Source organism: Miscanthus floridulus, unplaced genomic scaffold (genome assembly GCF_019320115.1).
Source record: "Miscanthus floridulus cultivar M001 unplaced genomic scaffold, ASM1932011v1 os_1846_1_2, whole genome shotgun sequence".
In the NCBI taxonomy this organism is placed as follows: domain Eukaryota; kingdom Viridiplantae; phylum Streptophyta; class Magnoliopsida; order Poales; family Poaceae; genus Miscanthus; species Miscanthus floridulus.
In genome coordinates, this window is record NW_027097951.1 from 1 (window position 1) to 17,186 (window position 17,186).

General features: G+C 41.8%; 1 protein-coding gene and 2 pseudogenes across 1 annotated transcript; 2 read left to right on the forward strand and 1 right to left on the reverse strand.

Annotated features, from left to right (window-relative positions):
* Positions 1–26: 26 nt before the first annotated feature.
* Positions 27–3,180, forward strand: LOC136534363 (probable catabolite repression protein creC; annotated as a pseudogene).
* A 1,097-nt stretch (positions 3,181–4,277) lies between these two features.
* Positions 4,278–5,005, reverse strand: LOC136534359 (uncharacterized; annotated as a pseudogene).
* A 1,396-nt stretch (positions 5,006–6,401) lies between these two features.
* LOC136534362 (cleavage stimulating factor 64-like) lies at positions 6,402–12,484 on the forward strand. Its single transcript, XM_066526813.1, has 10 exons — positions 6,402–6,733; positions 7,175–7,253; positions 8,238–8,412; positions 9,472–9,505; positions 9,647–9,885; positions 9,990–10,067; positions 10,646–10,681; positions 10,768–11,202; positions 11,391–11,633; positions 11,847–12,484. The coding sequence occupies exons 1-10, from the start codon at positions 6,691–6,693 to the stop codon at positions 11,976–11,978; spliced, it is 1,494 nt and encodes a 497-aa protein (XP_066382910.1). The 5' UTR covers positions 6,402–6,690; the 3' UTR covers positions 11,979–12,484.
* The last annotated feature ends 4,702 nt before the right edge of the window (positions 12,485–17,186 follow it).

Genomic DNA, 17,186 nt, shown 5'->3' on the forward strand with positions numbered 1-17,186 from the left:
TCCTAATGTTGCGACTGCTATGATTCAATCTGCGGTTTAAAATTACACTGCAGGGTAATCCAATTGCAAGGTGGCACATCTGTCCAGGTGCAATCAATGACATTTCCTTTTCACCAGATGGTGCTTACTTGGCAACTGTTGGGCGAGATGGTAAATTTCTCTGCCCAAGAATGAGAATCGACAGCTTTGTGGCAGAAAAGGCTTAGCTGTTGGAAAAGTTGTATATTGCACTAAAACAATCTGATCTTATGCAGGTTATTTAAGAGTATTTGACTTTGCGAAAGAACAACTAATATTTGGTGGGAAAAGCTACTATGGCGCACTGTTGTGTTGCTCTTGGAGGTAAGCTGCCAATGGCATGTTTTGCTGCTTAGATATGGTCCGCCTATTTTGCCATAGGTTTCACAGAACTGAAGTATTTTTGCATGTCCAAGTCTGACAGATATGAAAACAGGACCGTGCATAGTTCCACTAATGATGTATTGCATCAGTTGTATTATTGTCGGATTTTTAGGTTGTATATGTTTTTAACTTGTGCAGTCCTGATGACTGATGAGTAATATGTGAATCACTATATAGCAAACCTATTCCATTCTTTTGGTCATCGAATCATTTTACCTTGTGAAACTTCTTAGTTCTGAGATGCTTGTCAAAACTCAAAATTAGTAAAATTACATGGGCATAATGTATGGAGTTTTAGAATGGACAGTGTATAGCAGGCTAGAGGCAAGATAGTTGGTGCACCTGCTCGGCGGCTTTTCCTCTTCCTAACATACAAAATTAATAAAATAATATTACAATATAGAATCCCATACAATATGTCAGATGCAAGTTTTCTGTTATTTGAAGAATTCATGATTACAAGCATCTAAATGGAAAATTTGAAATTCTTGGAGAAAAAATAGAAATGGCAAGATGGGAATAGGTAAATAACAAAGTAATTATAAGTCGAAGATGAAGGATGAAGGCACATCTAGTACAATGTATAAATTTGAAGTGTGGTACATGGTGGAAATGTATAGGCTATTGGGTTGTAGCAGCTTGTACAATGACACAGGGCCATGGCTTATATCTCAGCTGACAACAGCCATTGCTTAGTATGATATACTGCATTAACAAACAATATTCTCAGCTCAGTGTAAAGGTGGACTACATAGCCACATATGATACCTGATCAGCCAGATTTTTTTGAAATCATCCTGCACATGGCTAGGGTAGGGGACAGTGCTTAATTCAGTTTCAGTTGTGCCCTTGAAGTTGAAGGCTTTGGGGTGGGATGGAATGAATGGGAAAGAAGGGCTTGCAATGAGGTGGGTTGAGTGGGATTTGTGATAGGGTGGTAGCAGGTGGGGTGAAGCTTTGCTAGCCATGAAGTCACTGAAACCCGGTTTCTCAGGGAGGTACCCACAAGTTGGCGATCCACTGGTTGAGCCCAGTGGCCGTCATCTCAACTGGAGTACTAACAAACCAAGCTACTACTCTGTTCTCAATATTTGATACATGCCTATTTGTTCAACGAGTTCCATACTCAAACCTTTCCCACTAACATCTTAGCTTTAGAATGGATTGACTAATTTATGCATACAACCATTGCATGTTTGAATCTTGTTTTATTCTCTCTGCACTTCTGTGAATTGGAATCTAGAAGGTGCTAATTAGTTGTGATGTCCTGTTACAGTGCGGATGGCAAATATTTGTTATCAGGTGGTGAAGATGATCTTGTGCAAGTATGGAGCATGGATGAAAGAAAGATAGTTGCATGGGGCGAAGGGCATAATTCATGGGTGATATTATCATAACAATTGTCTTTGTTTATTATCACATAGGCATTTTTAATTGAAACTTGCATTTTGAGTCAAATTAATTTGCAATTATACAGGTTAGTGCAGTTTCTTTTGATCCGTATTGGTCCCCACCAAATTCAGATGAAACGGAAGAAAATGTCATGTATCGCTTTGGGTCAGTTGGACAGGTACCTAGAAGTTGATATAAGATTTTTTTTATCTGGAGTTTTTCTTGTGGGTTTTTTATGATAGTATCTCTGAATCAAGTACTAGTCACAATTTATCCTTTTATACTTTCTGAGCTTCTGAATACTGAGAAGAACTGAAAATGCTACTAGAATCTAGAATTTTTGGCTCTTGCTAGTTGTTAGACTCTTAGCAGTTTGTGTTGCACTTGATGCTAGAAAGAGAACATGCTCCTGCTGTACTTCTGATCGCCTGGTGCCTATTCCTTCTCTGTATTTTGTTCTAAAATTGGGTTTCAAACTATTTTTCCTTAATTAATTAATTAATTAATTAGTGATATAACTTGATATTCTGTGATTGTTTCTTGAACATAGGATGTGCTATAGCCTTTACCTGGTATTGATTGTTGGACAGAATTAATACTGGCAATGATACCTTTTCACTTTGCTTGGCAATGATACCTTTTCACTTTGCTTGCACTTAGGATACCCAACTGCTTCTCTGGGATCTGGCATTGGAAGAGATTGCTGTCCCTCTACGCAATCCTTCCGGTGGCTCACCGACATTCAGTAGTGGAAGCCCTTCTGCACACTGGGACAATGCATGTCCTCCAACCGGTGTTCTCCAGCCTTCTCCACGGATGCGAGATGTGCCAAAGCTCTCACCTCTTGTTGCACACCGGGTACATGTAGATCCCCTATCTGGCCTGGAATTCACTAGTGAATCAATCCTCACTATATGCCGCGAGGGGCTAATCAAAATTTGGGCCCGACCCATCCATAGCGAAAACAACCAGCAGCCAGATTCTTCTGAACAGGCGCTAAGGATAAGATGTTAACATCGTCAAATAAAACAGGTGCTTCCAGCGCCAGCTTCAAGCAACCGCCATCTGTTCTTTTCACATGATTGAAGGGGCTAAGCTAGCATTTTTATCATGCTCGCTTGGCCATGGCCATTCATCTGTCTTTTGTCACTAACCTGAGGTTAAATGGAGCGGAGTAGCTTGGGGAGGCTGGCAGGAAAGATTGAAGAGGCTTTGCTAGCATTTTTGCTAGCTATTTTCTTTTCCTGCTTCATCGGCGACGTCTCTAGTTACAGAAGTGTCATTGTTGCCATCTGTGTTGGCGAAAGAAAATAACGGAACTTGCTCCTGTACATATACAGACATTGCCGTAAGATGAAATATTACAAGCTTACTGGTTTGATATCATTTGTTCTCTCTTTTATAACTTTGTTGTAGTTGTAGACTAGTGTACCCATTTTTGGTGTAAGTCATGTTACCTCTGAGGGTGGGCAACCAATGGATTCCTGCATCATAATGGTAATTTTTTCTTAATTCAGAAGCAATATTTGGTTTTTGTTGGGGTACATAGTAACTGCTGTAAACGCTATGTTTATACTTTATACAGCAAATTCAGAATCTATTTCTTATATTTATCCAATTTCCTAATTAAGCATTTCATCACAAGTTAGTGTCCTCACTTTCCGTCATCTCTTTAGCAGGTTCATTCAGAGTGGTTCACAGGAGATGTGGAACCTCAGCCAAATTTGATCACGAAACACTTTAATGTTTGCATGCTTTTGTGAGATTCGAAATCTTCTGCGTTTTTCTTTTGTTTTTTTTGTTTTAACTTTCCAAATAGGCACCCAATTTATGTCCTTGTGTTATAAGAGCAAGCCCAGGATGCTATCGTCCCAAAAAGTGCTATAAGAGCATCTTATAGGGAAGCCTAAGTAAAGTTTTCTCACATATCCCCGAAAATGTGGCAAAGGAAATCCTAGATTGTAGCATGTGAAAAAAAAAACTCCAAATTTGCAGGAAGTTTGTGAAAAGATAAGTTGTAATTATTTTTTATGAACTTGTTTATACTATTAAAAATAGTTTGACTTACCATAAGGTTACAACTAGTCATGTTTTTGGGATGTGGGTTTGCACAAAACTATTAAGTTCAAGATTGTGGGATTATTTTATAAATCTTGCATTTTTCTGTGAAAATTCCTACATCAGGTGGCCGTACCCGTTCTTTTTATTCCTTGGCACCAAGTTCTTTTTATGGAGGTATTTGGGACTAATCAGCTTCACCGTTTTTAGCTCCGCTTCATGTTTTTTAGTCAAACGGTTTTAGCTTCACGCACTCTATTCGAGGAAAAATGGTGGAGTTGAATAAATTCTAGTTTTTTGTGGAGCTGCTCCGTGGAGTTTGTGGAGTAAAGTTTGTAGAGCAATCCCAAGCACCCCTATATATTGGCAATGAGATATATGTATATGTAAATTGTGGTGTTAAGTAGCTGATCACAAACAAAAGCTTTACGGGCGCGAAGAAACTTGTTCGGAAGCCGAACGAATCACAGAGGTTCAGCATGATGAGTTGGAATCATTACCAAGCAATACACAAGCCGCCTCCAAACAATATTTAGGGGCCGTTCGGTTAGAACATCTCTAGCAGTCTTCTAATTTCACCACTCATCTCCGTAAAACTGTCATATTGAGGAGATGGGTCACTTCTTCTCCAGCAGCCAATAGCTTTTTTTTTTTTGGCCACCGAAAAACACACCGTCTCCCCTCAAATAGAGGGGGAGTTGCATCTCCGAGGCCCACCGTAACTGTCACTCTCCTCCCTCTCGCCTCTCTCTCTGTCATGGCGGCGGTCGACGCGGCGGGCTCGGAGACGCCTAGCCGGACAGCGGCGGAGCCCACGGAGCTCTTGGTGGCCTCGAGCGCCGCCATGTAGAGCGCGCGCGGGCACCGTGCTGGCCAGCGACGCGGCGAACCCGGGGTAGAACCCGCGCTGGCAGTCCCGCCGGAGGATGGCGGCCGCCGTCGCCGTGGCCGCCTGCGGCGGCGGCGCCACCTGCAGGTGCGTCTTGACCACCACGGCCGGGTACAGCACTGCGGACACGCCCGAGAAGAGCGCCGCGCCGAGGACGAAGAATCGCGACTTGTCAAGCATCTCCCAGTTCACCTCGGCCGGCAGCCGCCGAATTTCCTCTGCCGTTGTGGATCTCCTCCGCCGGATCTCCTCTGCCACAGCACCGAAATCGTTTCATCCAGTGCTCCTTCCTTCCAATTGAGCGGGGCAGGGGAGGGGAAGAAGATGAGTATCCATGTCACGACAGTCACAAGTAGGGAAAGAAAAGAAAAACAAAAGAAAAAATAATAAAAAAATTTGCAATCTAACAGGTGGGTCCCATCTACTGGGGGAGATTATTGGTGATATGCTACACTATCTCCCATAGTAATATGAAAAATAGTATTGGGCTACCCCATTATCAATTTATTAGACTGTCTCCAACAACCGCGACTCAAAATACAAGACACATTCGTCCTTTGGATAGCGCTACAGACAAATAGTTCAATACCTATTTTTGTTCTTCTCTAACGATAAGAACCAAAAGACAACCCTTTCTGTAAATGGGTCTTCAGGAGAGATGATACTCAGATTTAGGTTATGTCTCTCCCAACATCCAAAATAGGTCTTCCATATAGATACTATGGCGGAGGCTATAGGTATTGTGAGACCCAATTTAAGTTTGGGTTTCGTAATGGATCTCTAGTTGAAGACAAACGGGAGTTGGAATGGGGGAGCTGATTAGACCGTTCTCGGCGTGGAATGGTCAGGAATCAATCCAACTTTATGTAATTTAATGAAGAAACAGTGTGGTCAGCTCATGTAACCGAACCAAGCCTTAGAAATTAGTAGCCTGATCGTTTTGTCGTATTTACCTTATAAGTCATAGCTTATCAGTCAACGAATAATATTTTTCTCTTATACCAAATTAGTCAATAATATTTTTAGTTATGGCTTATCAGCCTGTTCGTTTGGTCGTATCTGGCTTATAAGCCATGGCTTATTAGCCAATGAACAGTATTTTTCTCTCACACAAAATCAGCCGACAGTACTTTTAGTCCTGACTTATAAGTCAAATCAATCCAAACGAACAGGACTGTAAGCCAAACCAGCCCAAAAATAACTGCCGATTGAAACTCAACAATCCGGTTGTCAGTCAGGCAGGCGCACGTGCTCTCCTATTGGAACGCCAACAGCGTGGGACGAAGGCCTTGTTTAGATGCCACCCAAATTTCAAGTTTTTTCACTCTCTCTCCATCACATCAATTTTTAGCCGCTTGCATGGAGTATTAAATGTAGGTAAAAAAAATAACTAATTACACAGTTTAGTTGGAAATCACGAGATGAATCTTTTAAGCCTAGTTGGTCCACGATTGGACAATATTTGTCAAATAAGACGAAAATAGTACTATTAATCGGGTTGAAATTTTTTCGCAATCTAAACGAGGCCGAAAGGAGAAATCGGAGCGGTGAATTCGAGTAGCAGGGTCGAGAGCGAAGAAACGCATGCAGAACGAGAATCCCTTGGCCAATCAAAGCGAAAAGAGAAACGGCGGCTGGAAAATGCTTGAGCAGAGCAGAGCAAAGCCGCTGCCTCCGGTCCGAAGAAGGGAAGCGACGGACACCCACCGAGACATTGCCGGTCCGAGACAGCACAGCGCAGCAGCTCTCTCCCGCCCGGTCTCCCTTGTCCCCTATAATAAACGGGCGCCACAGCCGCGCGGCCCGCGAGCGAGAAGGCATACCCACCCGGCCACCGGCATCTCACGGCGGAAGCAGCCAAGCAGCCGGCCGGGCGCCCCGCGCCGGCCAGCGGCGGATGCCGCCCCGCCCCGCGCCGCTGCCGACCGCCGCCGCCGCTGACGCTGAGCATGGCAGCCGCTCCCGCGGGCGCCCAGAACCGCTGCGTCTTCGGTACGCCCCCCCGCGCCACCCTCGGTTACCTTACCTTCCCCTGACCGGCGTGATCCGGAAGCTCGGTTCGATTCGGGAGGGGGGGCGCCGCCTGGCGTGGCCGCTGGTGTCACCCAGGGGAGGAGCCGCTTTTCAGTTCGGGATTTGGGGCCGAGTTCTTCCGATTTGGCGCTGATTTTCACCCCTCCCTCCCCTTCTCTAGTCGATGCTGTCCTGGAGAATGGGAGCCCCTCTTGGTCGGCTCTAGTGGTGTTGGATTGGGAGCTCAGTTCCGTTCGGGTCGACCTTTAGCTTGCCTAGGGTTTAGGTTTACCGCACTAATGCTTCATTGGGCGCGCAAGATGTTTCTTTTTTATTGGGTCTTGTTGTTGTTTCCGGATGTGGAGATGATAAGCAGGGGATTTAGGGACTGATAGTTGTATTTGTCAATCTCAATTGCAGTTGGCAACATACCGTATGATGCGACGGAGGAGCAGCTTGTGCAGATTTGCGAAGAAGTCGGCCCAGTCGTATCCTTCAGGTGTGCTTGTATTCACTCCGCATCAACACTGTAATGCTGTTGTGCGGTGCTAGCATGTAAAACCATTGGTTTTACTCCAAATACTTATGCAACAATACTTGATTTTGAATATGCGTACCTGATGGGTTGTAGAAACTAACACTTGCTGTCAAAACTTGTGTTTGGCCTTATTTATTCTGTTTATTAAAAACAAGGAATATGTTCAGGTTTTGGCATTACAGCTACAAATGGAAAAAGAAAAATGTTGCCTGACCCCAGTTAGGATACTAACTCAATATTAAATCAATTACACAAGTTTGATGGCTAATTTATGTTGTGCAGAATGTATTTTTGAGCAAACATGGCAGAGGAAAGCTTTATATGTTGTGTTCTTTGAAACGGACTGAATGCTGAGCTGAACAGGGTGAACTAGAATAGTAGATGCTCTCTCATTAGCTTGCTTTGCTTTCGAAGATTACATCTCTGATCTCTCCCTGATGCAGGGGGGCCTCCTTATGACTCAAGCATTTACCTTTTGGAATCCTAACAATATAGAACACTTATCTAGAAACAAATTTAGTAATATGGAACTTACCAAGTTCCGCTGGGCATGCCTGGCATACTATAAAACCACAATTTTCTTATAAAGATGATTACAGGAGATATTTTGACTTTTGAGTGTAGACTGATGTTGAATCATATACACATGTGCCTTTTCTTGATCGGATTCCTGGGCATGCCTGGCATACTATAAAACCACAATTTTCTTATAAAGATGATTACAGGAGATATTTTGACTTTTGAGTGTAGACTGATGTTGAATCATATACACATGTGCCTTTTCTTGATCAGATTCCTCCTAAGTGAATATTTGCTGAAACTGATTTTGGTTTGGTAACACTGAGTAACTTGTTTACTACTGTTAAGTTTTTCAACTTGTGAATTTGATGAAATGCTGTTGAGCTGTAGCCTTTTTGGTAACTGACTGCTACAAATTGCTTGCAGATTGGTGATTGACAAAGAGACTGGCAAGCCAAAAGGCTATGGCTTTTGCGAGTACAAGGATGAGGAAACTGCTCTAAGTGCACGCCGGAACCTTCAGGGTTACGAGATTAATGGTCGTCAGTTACGTGTTGATTTTGCTGAAAATGGGAGGAACACTGACAGAAATAGAGAAAAGGTCGACGATCCTCAAATTTTTACTTTAGAAGAGCCTTTCCTACCACCTTTGGAGTTCTCTGTTAATATGAGAAGTTGTATAGTCTTCGTTCCTGTGAATGATAATACTTGTGCCTTGTCCAACCACCCTGTGTCTCCTGTTTCAATTTCTTACAAGCATGTTTGTGTATGTACAGCTGCTGGACTGTACATACACACACTTGCTATACCGTCCAATCCTTCATTGAATTATATTGTTCTGGTGTGGTGCCAATGCTTTGCTGTTGGAAAAAAAATGCAATGTTATCGTGACCTTTCCCCTTCATGGAAGTAACGTGCCAAAGAAGTTGGATTATAGTCTGCCAAAGCTATTGGCTTAATATAGTATATGTTATGGTTGAAAGAGCCTCTTCAGAAGTTTGCTGACTGCTGAATATGAGGTTTACTTTCTTCAAATAGAAAAAGAAGTGCTATAGTCTTATGGAAGATGTATAATCGGTCTTTGTTTATGCGCCAGCAAAGGATTGCCACTGTTGGTAAATTGATTGCTGAAAAATAGTATATATCCAATCAGCCTTTGTATATGTGCATAAGGACTCACAGTTTTCTTTCGCCGTTGTGTTAATATCCAATCGGCCTTTATATGTAGCTTCTGCCATCAGGCTTTGTATATCTCTAACAATGAGAGTGTCTGATGCTGATACATATGTGCCAGTTTGTTGCCAAAATGTTATCGAGTTTACATAACAGATACTGACTACTCACAAGTTGTCAACTAGATGCAGTTGATCTATATAAGTACACAGTTTTTTATACTAACTTATCTTCGAGACATGTTTTTCTTGAATTATCTTCGAGACATGTGAAATGATCTAGCATGATGTTACTTTACACAGAAGAATCTATATCTATTTGTGAACTTTGCCTTTTGCAAATTATAAGTAGCTTCACTGTGGAGATGGAGTTGGCGCGTGTTCATTATATCAATGAAAAATATAGAACATCTCAATTAACTGAAAGTTGATTTAGCTTAAATTAGAACAACTTGTTGACTTATGCTGGATACATTTATGCATTGCAGGGTCGTGGAGGACCAGGGATGGCATCTAATGTTGGTTGGTTTCCTTTTTTTTTGTGCACCATTTAGTTTATGTATATATTTTTCGAGAAAAAAAAGTTCATCTATATGCTTTCAATTTCTATGCATATTTTATGTTCATGGATGCTTACGCTGATTTCTTGATGGACTGGTACAGATAGTCAGAAACAGTTAGCTGGGACTTCTGTTGTTGGAGAGACAAACCTTCATCAGCCTGTTGGTCTCCCACCGGCGATACATGCTGCATCTGTGATGGCTGGTGTCCTTGGTGGAGCTCAGACTGCAAATGTTCAAAACGGTTTACCTGTCCAGTATGGACTTGGAAATGACCCTCTTACTCATTATTTGGCCAGAATGTCAAGGCATCAGTTGCATGAAATCATGGCTGAATTGAAGGTTAACTCGTAGTCTTTTATGCACTTCAATTACTTGACATTTACAAATGAACAAGTGCTGATTTTAGTTTCTTGTGTCTTTTTTTTTTATAAAAAAAATCACAGTTCCTAACTACTCAAAATAAGGAACATTCCAAAACTTTGCTGCAAGGAATTCCACAGCTGCCAAAGGCTCTATTTCAGGTTAGTTTTTTGCTAATAGTGATTGTACTTGTCAAGTGTGTATTCTTAATGTCATTTCATACTTGATTCAAACTTTTTATTTTAGCCTTGTGTAGGTTGTAAAGTCTCTACATATTCTTTGGATAAAGTTTTCAACTGTTTACTGAATCTATTTACTTCCATTTATTTTATTTTAATAACCTCACGTGATTCGGTGCTACTATATCGATATTGAATTTTTGTTGTTCATGTTTCCACTTTTCCTTTTAGGATTGTCCATAGAACTTTGATATCATTCATGATTGTCTTGTGGTCCTGGGTGGAAGAAGAAGAAGTTATATTCCTTGATCTTATTAAACACTGAATAGTTTGGTTTATGTGCATGTTCTGACGTAAGAAAAAATTGGCTTGTTTACTTGTGGCTCAACTGTTAAGAAAAGTTGAGACTTGACTCCCTATTTCTTTATTTAATTTTGTGTATGCAATGAAATAAGCTTGTTTCTTTATTTGGGAAAAGCATATCATTAAGCCGTTCTCTATCATATAAGAATGAAAAATTAGAAACTCATGGCTTAAATATTTGCCTTGTTGTAATGCAGGCACAAATAATGCTTGGAATGGTAACACCACAGATGGTTAGTTCTTATTTGTCTTTGAGCTTTAAGCACCCTTTGTTTTCTCTGTTTTGATATAATGAATGTATGTTCTATACAAATTGCAGATGCAGATGGCAAAGAGCCAACAGCCGTTGGGCTCCTCAGCACAATCTTCATCTCACCTCAATGAGCCATATCCACAGCCAGATCCTATGATTCCAGTAGTCTCAAGGCCATCAAGTTTGCCAACTAACATACCACCAAACCCAACTATCCTACCGGAACAAACAGCAGCACGACATAGTTTTCCTCAGTATCAACATGCATCTCAGCCCCAAGTCAAAATGTTTCCACATGGACAACAGTCTGGGATAGCCGCACAATCTCCAATGCTATATCAGCCCCTTGGTGGTTCTTCCAGTGTTCCTACTCAATCTCTTGTGGCCTCAGTAGGCTTAATCTCTCAAGTTCAGCCTCCATTTGTGCCACAGCACCCGGGACCACCTGTCATGCCTACAAGTGTACAACAGCTACCTTTGACCCACCCTCATCTAGCTCAGGTAGTTTTCTTGACTTGTGAAGGAGCTTATGTAATTCACTAGTGGTATCTTAGTTTATGTATCAAAATCAATGTTCATGATGAGTCATCTTGCTATGTATTGGCAATGCACTAATGGCCACAGATTAACTGAATTGTCCATTTTATCTTACCAGTCACATAGGCTAACTCAACAATGTCCAATTGCAGGTAGCTGCTGCAACTGAGACTCTACCAAATGAAATAAGGGTTGCTGATCAAGCAAGTCATTTGACAGAGTTTACCCATCCTTCAAAATTGAGAAAATTGGAGGACGGAACCTCGGTGCCTGGAATTGTGAACAGCAGCCATGCTGTTTATACAGCTCCACTGCAAGCAGTGGGCCCTAGTGGACCATCAGGGGGCTATGGTGCTGGTGCTGTTAGCTTACAGCAGCCAGGGAATGAAGGGCAGGTACAAACCATTTATAACAGATTTCTCAGGGTTTGTTATGTTCGACCTGTTTAGGTTCGAGTTTCCAATGTGGGAGATTGGTAACTTTGGAGATTCTTAACCAGTCTAAATGTTTGCTCATTCTATGGAGTTGAATAGAATCATTGTGCAAAGTTTCTGAAGAAGCATTGTAATTTCCTTGCACTGAAATATGTGCTTGTGTCTTATCTGCAGCTTACGCCTGATGTCGAGTCAGCTCTTCTGCAGCAAGTCTTGCAGCTGACACCTGAGCAGTTGAGTTCGTTGCCACCAGAGCAACAGCAACAGGTGATTGAACTCCAGAAGATGCTTTCAGCTGGTAAATAGAAGCAACTGAGCTAGTGCAGCAAAATTGCCGGTTGAGAATCTGGCACATCAGTACATCACATAATGGCAAGTTGGCAACTAGCGGAAACTGGAAGTGATCCTCAGATTTGTTTATCAAGTCACTACGCCGCCTTTAACCTGTCAGCATTGTCGGCATCTTGATGCCATCAGTTTTGCTCAGAAGTATCCATATGGCTTTCTTTCTTCAGATCGGAGATAAAAGAAATGTGATGGGGGAAGATAGTGTGTAGAAAGGGAGACACATTATCCATCACTGTTGTGTCATTATAGGGAGAAAAATAACAATAATCTGTATCCAAAGGACCTGTTTTTTTGGCTTTCCCCAAAAGGGCTGTAGCATCACATATTTTTGTCCTTTGAATTTTCTAGCAACAGTTGCAGCTAGGAAATGAATTTTGTGTAAGCTTATTATGACGAAGAGATTTCTTATATTTATTGCCATAGGTCTCCTTAATTGTTTGAAGCCGGTTTGGAAATTCTTGGACTTGCTTCAATCTTCCAGCAACTATCACGATTTGGAATCCTTTCAGCTCATATTGCAATGCTCTGGTTTGTGAAATGTTTAGTGTTTATTCGTTAACCTGTGCCTAGCCGTGAATGCACAGCCAAATCATACAGCTTAGGCGGCTGTCACTCTGCAACTGGTTAGGGCGCCCGTTTCTTTGATATACAGCCTTATACTGTTTGAGAGAATAACATTGGCAATTTTCTACGGTATCAATCATCCAATAACTTATCACATTTTGATACCAGATCTTCACTACGAATGCCTAAGACAACATTTCTCTCACCTTGATCGTACCTATGATAAATAACCTCGAGTCTAGGTTCAAATTCGGCTTATGTATCTCTTTTTATCTTAATAGAATGATATGTAGCTCTCCTGTGTGGTTGGAAAAAAAATCAATATACCCAAGGAAGCAGGAACTACTGGGTTGTGGAGGCTATGATCCGAATGCTAAAGACACCATTTTGGTGATCTGGTGGCTAAGATCGATGTCTGGCGAGCGAGCTATCTATTAGCAGTGGCGGAGCCAGAAATTATAGGGGGGGGGGGGGGAGCTACAAAGATTTCTAGGATTTAAGATGCTATTCATTCGGTGGTAGACGGCATTCCCGTTGAAGCAAGGATCTACGATGATTTAATAAATCTCGAGATCTAGTGGCTTAGTCTTTCGGATGTGCTTATAGAACTATTCTATCATCTAGTGTCTTTTCGATGTGTTCATATGGGTGATTTTAATTTATTATATAGTTATGCTTTGTATGATTTTAGTATCTAGAAGACATTAATAAGTATATATATGATAAGAATTTTGTTATATTCACTCTTTTAATATAAACAGAAATTATAAAGTCATACTTATAATTATTTTGGTGTGATTTGTTAGGGGGGACGCCCTGGCTCCTCCACTGCTATTAGGACACCAACCAAACGTGTCCACAGTCCCTTTACCTCAAATTAAGAATCACACAGCATTTATCTACTAACATATGGTACTATGCTACAAATTACAGATAAAATGAATTGGGAAACATGATACCCCGATCCAAGCTAGGACTCACCTTCTATGCTTTCGAGTACTCAAAACTTGTTAGTACTCCCTCAATCCCAAAAAGAACGTGTGTGCGGTTAAATTTTGTCCCAAAATTAATGTAACCATAGGTTGTAGATCAACTTTTTGATGGGACCCACCAATAATAATGCCACCACATGCAATTAAAAAATCACCGTAACACATGACCCCTATTTATCCATCCGACCAACACTGATACGATGATTGCTTTTAAGTTTTGCTAGTAGAGAATAGATCTTTTATTCTCGGTTAAAATGAGTTCTAGTCCTGGTATTTTTTTTGTGTTCGGGACTAGAGATATCTTTAGTCTAGGTTGGTGGCTTCAACCGGAACTAAAGGTCCCTCCCAACGGCTACTGCGTCAGACAGAGGTGGCAGGGACCTTTAGTCCCGGTTGGAGCCACCAACCAGGACTAAAGGTAGACTTTTACTCCTGGTTGGCGGCTCCAACCGGGACTAAAGGTCCCTTCCACCTCTGTCTGGCGCAGTAGCCGTTGGGAGGGACCTTTAGTCCCGGTTGGAGCCACCAATCGGGACTAAAGGTCCCCCCTTTATATCCCGGCCGTCTCCTTCTTCCTCCCCGAGCCCGAGCTCAGCACATTTTGAAGCTCACTATACTAGTGTTCTTGCTTCCTCCCTCCATTGTTCCTCCATCCATTCTTCGATTCCTCCGTCGATTCTTCAGTTGTAAAGGTTACCAATCTTATACTCTCATTTTTCACCATTGTCTTATTTCATTTTGTTCACTATATATATATGGTTCTTTATTGTGGGTTTTTTCATTTGTAAGCAATTTGAGCTCAAAATCACTTCAAGCTTGCATATTTACATGAACGAAGGTTAAAGTAGCTAGTTGAACTTGCGGACCGTGTTCATCTCGGCGAGCATGTTCTCTGCCGAGCGGTAACGGACGTCAAGGAGGAGCTTTGATTCTACGAGGGAGAGCGGCAACGGTCGTGGAAGACCGTGTTCCCTTCCTCGTAGAATCGGAGCTCTTCCGTGGCCAAGTACGGTGCCGTCCGGTGGAGAAATGCTCGCCGAGATGATCACGTAAGCAAGGTCAACTAGTACGGATGGTTATTTATTCACATGTCCCGATATCGTCGCAGTAGTCTGTCAATCACCGTACCCAAATATAGTATATATATAAATATAAACGATAATCGATTGTTATGTGTGTACACTTCCATTCTTCTGTTAATTTGCGGAAATATCATGTGAATTACTTACCTGCCGCAGTAAAAGACGAGAACACAATGACCATGGCCACGGCCATGAAAAATGCCAACGACACAACACTAACAACTTTCTCAGCAAGCAGAGTAGTGTTAAACGCTCTGGAAACCTTTAAACTTCAAGCTTGCATATTTACATGAATGAAGGTTAAAGTAGCTATTAAAAACTAGTATTCACTGTTCATTTGTAGCATGCATAGCACACTTCATTGTTTAGAGATATAGAGAATTTTAGAGTTTTTTAATTTTATTTGTTTATAAAATAAGAAATTTATAGTGTATTAAAAAATGAGTAAGAGAGTAGATGGCAACTACTTCCGGGTCCTCGGCCTCTCATGGGTTTCCAAAGCGACTTAGGCCGGGCCTCCCACTCATTGCACGCGACAAGTGTTGTGATGAGACGAAGATTGTGATGGAGTACCGAGTGAAGAAGGAGGGTCCCAACAAGGGTCGCATTTTCTACAAGTGTCCGGATCGCAATGTGAGTGATTTTATCGTATTTAATGACTATGGTTAGTTTATACCTATTTTCATGATGGTTGTGATTAAAGTTCTAATTTTCTGTTTTAATTTCAGTGGGATGGCACTGGATGTTCAGGCTTCTACTGGGAGGAAGAGTATGTTGAACTCGTGCAAAAATATCTTGCACAACAGGCAGATATGGCGGCTAATGAGGCAGTGATCCAGCCGAAGAAGCCCAAAGATGTTGAACAAACGGGGGATCTGTCTGTTTTAGTTGGGATTGGTCACGAAATCCTTGTGCTGCTGAAGTGCATTTTAGCTTTAGTGTTTTTAGTGGTAGTTGAGATTGTCTACATTGTAGCGATGATTTCTTAAATTTATAGCTTTTATGGTGGTATGCATGTTGTATAATTAACTAATTATGTTCTAGGTTTTAATACGGTATTTATGTCATGTAATGCAGATGAGTCGGCATTGGATGTACAATGCTGATCGTCGCTCCCAAGAGTCCATGGACGGCGTGCATTCTTTGTTACGTGCGGCCGAGGCAAACAAACGCGATGGTTTCATGTGCTGCTCATGTGCCGTATGTAAGAATACGGTGGAATATCCTTGCTCAAGGACTCTTCATTCACACTTGTTCAAGTCGGGTTTCATGCTAAACTATATTTGTTGGACGAAGCACGGAGAAACCGGCGTTGTAATGGAAGAAGGTGAAGAAGAACAATGGGACGACAATGATATTATTCCCGATGGTGCGTGCTTCAATGATACTGCAATGGGAGAAGCTGAAGAAGAGGTAGCCACAGAAGCTGAGTCTGCTGATGATCTTTGTCAGGTCATTCGTGACGCACAAAGAGAATGTGAAAGTGAAAAGGAGAAGATCAAGTTTGAGCGGATGCTAGAAGATCACAAGAAATTGTTGTACCCAACTTGTGATGCAGGGCAGAAAAAAGTTGGGAACCACACTAGAATTGCTGCAATGGAAGGCAAAGAATGGTGTATCTGACAAGGGATTTGGAGAGTTACTAAAAATCCAAAAGAAGATGCTTTCAAAGGACAATGAATTGCCTGCCACTACCTACGAAGCAAAACAAGTTGTCTGTCCTATGGGGCTAGAAATCGAGAAGATACATGCATGTCCTAATGACTGCATCCTCTACCGTGGCAAAGAGTACGAAAAATTAGATGCATGCCCGGTATGCCATGCATCGCGGTATAAGATCAGGCGAGATGACCCTGGTGATGTTGAGGGCGAACGTCCACGGAAGAAAATCCCTACCAAGGTTATGTGGTATGCTCCTATAATACCACGCTTGAAACGTCTATTCAGAAACAAAGAACATGCAAAATTATTGCGATGGCACAAAGAAGACCATAAGGTAGACAATATGTTGAGACACCCTGCTGATGGGTCCCAGTGGATAGCAATCGATAGAGAATTCCTGGAGTTTGCAAATGACGCAAGAAACTTAAGGTTTGCTTTAAGTACAGATGGTATCAATCCTTTTGGAGAGTAGAACAGTAGTCATAGAACTTGGCCTGTTACTCTAAGTATCTACAACCTTCCTCCTTGGTTATGCATGAAGCGGAAGTTCATTATGATGCCTGTGCTCATCCAAGGCCCGAAGCAACCTGGCAATGACATCGATGTGTACCTGAGACCACTTATTGACAAACTTCTCATTTTGTGGAATAAAGAAGGTGTACGTGTGTGGGATGAGTACAAACAGGAACACTTTGATCTGCGAGCATTGTTGTTCGTAACAATCAATGATTGGCCTGCTCTAAGTAATCTTTCAGGACAGTCAAACAAGGGATATAATGCATGCACACACTGCTTCGGTGATATTAGAGGTGTATTCTTGAAAAAATGTCGAAAGGTCATGTCGGTGTTTCATACAAACACCGGCA

What these genes read in the sequence shown, in the direction of transcription:
- LOC136534362 (XM_066526813.1), top strand. Translation starts at nt 6,691, where the DNA reads ATGGCAGCCGCTCCCGCGGGCGCCCAGAACCGCTGCGTCTTCG. An exon ending in CTGACAGAAATAGAGAAAAG is followed by an intron (nt 8,413 to 9,471) that starts GTCGACGATCCT and finishes TATGCATTGCAG; the next exon opens with GGTCGTGGAGGACCAGGGAT. An exon ending in CCCACCCTCATCTAGCTCAG is followed by an intron (nt 11,203 to 11,390) that starts GTAGTTTTCTTG and finishes GTCCAATTGCAG; the next exon opens with GTAGCTGCTGCAACTGAGAC.